The sequence below is a fragment of the Pinus tabuliformis genome, chromosome 1_2 (genome assembly GCF_031772625.1).
Source record: "Pinus tabuliformis cultivar Carrire ecotype Pingquan chromosome 1_2, CPIR1, whole genome shotgun sequence".
Classification (NCBI taxonomy): domain Eukaryota; kingdom Viridiplantae; phylum Streptophyta; class Pinopsida; order Pinales; family Pinaceae; genus Pinus; species Pinus tabuliformis.
Genome location: NC_142298.1, coordinates 68842470 through 68848047, shown reverse-complemented (window position 1 = coordinate 68848047; position 5578 = coordinate 68842470). Strand labels below are relative to the sequence as shown.

Below are 5578 nucleotides of genomic sequence, written 5' to 3'. Positions count from 1 at the left end.
AAATTGGTTTAAGTCTGTTCACCATAATTGTAGCCAGGATTTTGTACACTAAGGATATTGGTCTGAATCCCTGAGGTTCATCCGAGTTTCCAGTCTTTTGAATCAGTGCCAGAAAGGTGGCATTGAGGGCCGGATACATACGCTTTGTACATCTTGATTCTTCCACTAATTCCACCAGGTCTTGACTCATAAAACTCCAGGAGGCTTGGTAAAATTCAATGCTAAAACCATCAAGCCTCGGGGCCTTATTCTTCGCCATTTTGTTAATCACTTCCTCCACTTCTTATTTCGTGATTACCCTGAGTTATGCTAGATTTTGTTCTCCGGTCACCTTTTTAGGGATATGTTGACATACTTTGGCTATCTCCTCCTCCCTGCTGATGTTTGGTTCTGTTAGGATCCCTTTGAAATAATCCACCAGAAGCTTCTCCATTTCTTCCTGTTGCAGTACTATGTTTCCTTGACTATCTTTTAGTGAAAAGATTCTATTATGATGTCTGTGGTTTATCATTGCTTTGTGAAAGAATTTGGAATTCTTCTCCCCTTCTTTCAACCATTGGACTCGTGATTTTTGTTTCCACGATATTTCTTCTTGCTTTCGTCTTTCCTCTAATTGATTAATTATCCTTCCTTCCTCCTCTGCCAGCTCCTCACTTCTTCCTCCTTCTATGATTTGTTGTTGAATTCCTTCCATTCTTGTCTGTAGTTTCCCTTTCTCTTTTTGAATGTTGCCAAATTCCTCTCTATTCCATTTCTTTATTTTTCCCTTTATGTCTTTGAGTCTAATTTGAAACGTATGCATTTTGTTTCTACCTTTCGCTCCCATTTTACTCTCTTGCCACCAGGTTTTCACTTTGGGTAAGAATTCTGGATCTCTTAGCCAAAAGGACTCAAAACGAAATGGTCTCTTTTTATTCTGATTGTTCATAGCAATCTCCAGTTTAATAGGCCAGTGGTCTGACCCTATAGAAGGGAGGATGGAGGCTTCGTAGAAGATGTCCATGCCTATTATATGTTCAGAGACTAAAAATTTGTCTAATCTTGACGCTATTTGTTTATTCCCGCCTCTTCTATTGTTCCAGGTGAATTTCCTGTTTATAGTTGGTATGTCTATCAAACTTAATTCTATTTGCACATCTCTGAATCTTTCCATCTCCAGGTCTTCCCTCCTTATTCCTCCTTTCTTCTCCTCTTTAGATGTGGTCATATTGAAGTCTCCTGCAATAATCCACCTCTGTTCCTGGTGCATATTCCTAAGCTTTTGCATGTGACTGAGGAATAGGCCTCTATCTACCGGGGTGTGTGGCCTGTAGACTGCTGACACTACAAACCATTCACTTTGCCCGATGAGTCTGAATCTGCCTGTTAGGATTCTGGGCATTCCCAACCACCAGTCTGTTAGGACTTCTGCTGGGTTCCAAATAGCTGCTATCCCTCCCGTACTTCCTTTAGTGTCTATGGTTACTTTCTCATATCTAGGATTTATTTTATTAAGTATTTCCTCCATCTTCTGACCTGAGATTTTAGTTTCTTGAATAAGCATAATCTGAGGTCTGTCTTTTCTCAATCGTTCTGCTAAATGTCTCTGTTTCCATTTTTTGTTTAAGCCTCTAATATTTCAGGATGTCACAATCATTAAGGGGTTTGATTTAGGTTTTGGAAAACCGCTGAAAGTGGAACCACTGTCCTTGTGTTCACTAACATTTCCCCCATTAGTTGTATGGAGTCTTTAATATTTTTCCTTCCTCTTTTTTTTCCCTCACTTTGCTTGCCCTTGCTGGTCTATTCAGCTATCCTTCAGGTTCTCTTGTTGTTCTTCAGGCACTGTTTTACCTTTTTCCTGTTTGGCTATATATTGCTGGAATGTTTCCGCATACAGTATTTTCTGGTCTTCAAGGATAAATCGCTCATCCAAGTTTCTCCAGTCATTTAATAATTTTCACAGTACTTCTTCTTCTATACTTAGGTCTTCCCTAGTTATCTCCATTTCTGTCTCCATTTGTTCTGCATGTTCTACCTGTTCTTTGCCTTTGTCAGGGACATCACTCGGGGCTTTCCTCTTGGTGTGGGATCTTTCACTGCTGGAACTGTTGTCTGTCTCTTTGTCTTCCTGGTTTTCCATGGTTTGATCCTCGTCTTCCCCTTCTTCCTGTAGGATTTCAAAGCTGTTTGATTTCCCTGGTTTTATTTGTTGTTCCTTCTTGTCTTCTTTGGAGTTTTCTTTTGTTACTCTTCTTCTGCGCTTTACCTCTTGGAATCCTTCCTGGTCTGTTGGCCTTTTCTTCTGTTGTTTACTCTTCCTCTCTTCTTCTTCCATTGTTATAGGACATTCTTTAGCCAGGTGTCCATATTCATGGCATCTGCGACATCTAAACGGTATATGCTCATAGTCCAGGTTTTGCTACCAAAATTCTTCATGATACTCTAGCTCCACTGAATCTGGGATTGGGTTCATAATGTTCATGTACACACATATCCTAGCATACGAAGTATACCTTCCTTTCTTCGTAGTTTCCACTATTTTCACGAAACTCCCTATTGTGTTTCCTATCCCTTCCAAGATTTCCAGGTCCCAGAAGTCCATAGGTAACCCAAATAGTCTAACCCATACCGGAGCTGCTAAATTTTTTTCCTTATCTGGGTTATAGCATTATTCCCAATATCTCATAAATAAACCAGCATTATAGTAAAAATAGGGGCCATTCTCAAACACTTTTTCTTTATCTTGCAGGTTAGAGAAGATTACCGTGAAGAAGCCTTTTGCTCCCAGCTTTAGCTCAATATGTCCTTGGGGCTGCCATTTTTGCTGGATCCATCTGGTAAGGTCTCTTTCCGATGGCCAGAATCCAACAAACTTGCAGATGAGGGTGTGATCCTTCATGTAACTTCTGTACCTTTCTAGTTTATTTGGCGGGATTACAAACCTTGGCTTCTCCTCCGCACATGGCAGGAATTTTCCCCTTCTGCCTGCCTACCATGTCGCTCCAAGAATAGGACCTGCATTCTACTTCTCTGTTGTCGACTGACTGTTTTGTCCTTCCCCTGTTGCTGCATCCCGATAGGAGGGGATCTCTCCCCTCCTGACCTCTTCTGTCATGATTGTGGCTCTCGGTTATCCGACTTGTCTTTTGTTGTTTCTCTCTGTTTTCTGCGCCCTTACCTTTCTTGATTCCTCCCCGCCGTTTTACCACATGGTCGCCATTAGGTTTTGGTTGCAGAGCTCAATCCCAAACCCTTCACTCATTTCCAAAAGCACTTTTGAACTCTAAACACAATTTAAATTTAAAAAAAAAAAAAATTGTCATAATATAATTATTTATAAATTATAATTTTGGTTGAGCCGATATTCATGAACAAATCTTATTAGCCTCCATAAAGCAATTGTCATTAGTCATTACATTACAATATACTTATGACAGATAGAGTACCCACAATATTTGTAATATTAAAATGAAGAGATTCCATAAAACATTTTGAACCATGGGTAGTGAATACATCAAATAAATTCCAAAAGTTAGATGTTTCCAAAAACCATTTGTAAATACAAGATTGAGGGCAGTAAGTGTCGTCAAGGACCTAGCAACAATATAATTTATGAGTAACTTCTTAACCATTCAACCAATTGATATCGTCACAAAAAAGAGGATGTGATGCAAGTACAAATTTCCTTCAAAGATTATCGGCCTCTCAGTTCGAGAGCATAACTAAATGATCATCTAATTTGAATAATTCAAGAGTTCCATGTAAATTCTTTGTTTTTTCTTTCAAGCATTCATTCCACGTCAGTGGTCTGTACAATAGTGGATGCTCTGAATCTACCAGCCCTGGTGCGGGCCTTATGATTATTGTCGAACGGAAACCCCATAGATACGAAATAGAGAGAATGTTGCTTTCGCTATTCTGTACAACCCTATGAACAACACTTCTACATATTACATTACTCAGCACTTGCAAGTATTAGCAGTCACCATAAATTAAATGAGCATCTAATCCATCAAACAACAAGTTAAATTGTTATCATATGATTACCTGTAGCATGTATCGCATATTCGCTACTAGTTAATTGGTTATAGCAAGCATGATAATCCATCTTCCAACCTGTAACTAAAAATCAAGACCTTCTAGTTGGCCCTCGAAAAGGAGCATGAGGAGTGTAGAGTCTATCTGAGGAGCCATTCCCATTGTTTGAAATGGCTATAGACACGAAGGATAATAGTTCATCACATCTATAAGATATAAACATTACCAGAATGTTGAAATCCATATAAAGGAGCAACCATCCACTAGAATGTAAGGATGACTATCCACTACAATAGCTAGTCTAATAGGATGTCCTTCATGTACATGGTTCATTCAACCATTCTTCCATTACATGTCTTCATACCTACACCTTTAACTCCTCGTGTGATCCAAAATGGATCCTGAAACTCTCTAAGTCTTCATGAACTCTCTATAATTTATGCCAAAGATTAAAAATCTTGTGAAGATCAAGCTCATCAGAGGAATCCTCATGACAGTTGCTAACTGTGATCAACGCGGATCAACGAGGGTCGTCGATCAAGCGCGTAGAGCGGCGGACCATGGTAACGCGCGCTGTCGCGAATTAGCAAAGTCAGCGATGGTTTGAGTCAACAGGGGAGGAATCTGATAAGTCACTAATCGCATATCGCAGGGAAAACCCCTCGAAGAAGGAGAGCCACATGCGCCCAAACCCGAAAAATCATGAAATGCAGCAGAAAGTGTTTCAATTTCATCCGAGGCGAGATTCCACAGAAACCGACAGTATATCGGAAGGGCTTCGAGTAGTAAGCAGTTTAGATCAAGTCCTGCTCGATGCCACACATCGAGTGACACGCGTTTGGCGGAAGAGAGAGAAAACCGCTCACATCGGACGGGTAAACGTCGAGCAAGTTATTCGCCTGATATGTGCGATGACCGTAGGATCTGGAGGGTCCATATCAATGGTGGAGATGCGACCCGATGGATGACCAGATTTGAAGAAGTTATAAATTAAATTGTGTGGGATTTTGAAGTCCGATGTGGACGATGAGTTGGCAGAGATTCGTGTTTCGCGGGCATTCTTGGAGTAAACGGAAATAACAGCCGTTTCAAACGATCGAGTGTTTCCGGTGAACCTGACATGCTCATCTGTTAAAGGAATGGGTGGCCACCTCCCTATAAGGAGTTATGTAGTTATTGTAACCGCCAAAAGAAGGGATTCGAACGGACAGAGGTAGGGAACCAGAAAGCCGAGAAGCGGAAACGAACAGTCAGGAAGCAGATTGGCTTTAAAGCCACAGACTAACAGAGAGGAGAGAGAGGCAGCTCAAGAGCAGCTCAGGAAGCAGTAAGCAGACCTGGAAGCAGAGAAACCAGAGCCGAGCTCACTGTAATAGGCAGAGCCACCAGAGGTTGGAGGTAGAGCCGTAGAGCTAGAGAGCTCTAATAGACTTCTAAAGAGCCACGAGGCTGCAGTGAAGTTGCAGCACAACAGGAGATCGAATGATCAAGCTGTGGCTGGTTGTCTGAGGTGTGTCGAAGACAGGAGAAGGATTTCCAAAGACAAATGCAGAATTAT

General features: G+C 41.1%; 1 protein-coding gene across 1 annotated transcript; it reads right to left on the bottom strand.

Moving 5' to 3' along the window:
• Positions 1-304: 304 nt before the first annotated feature.
• LOC149204459 (uncharacterized) lies at positions 305-1507 on the bottom strand. Its single transcript, XM_089397129.1, has one exon. The coding sequence runs from the start codon at positions 1505-1507 to the stop codon at positions 305-307; it is 1203 nt and encodes a 400-aa protein (XP_089253255.1).
• Between the last annotated feature and the right edge of the window lie 4071 nt (positions 1508-5578).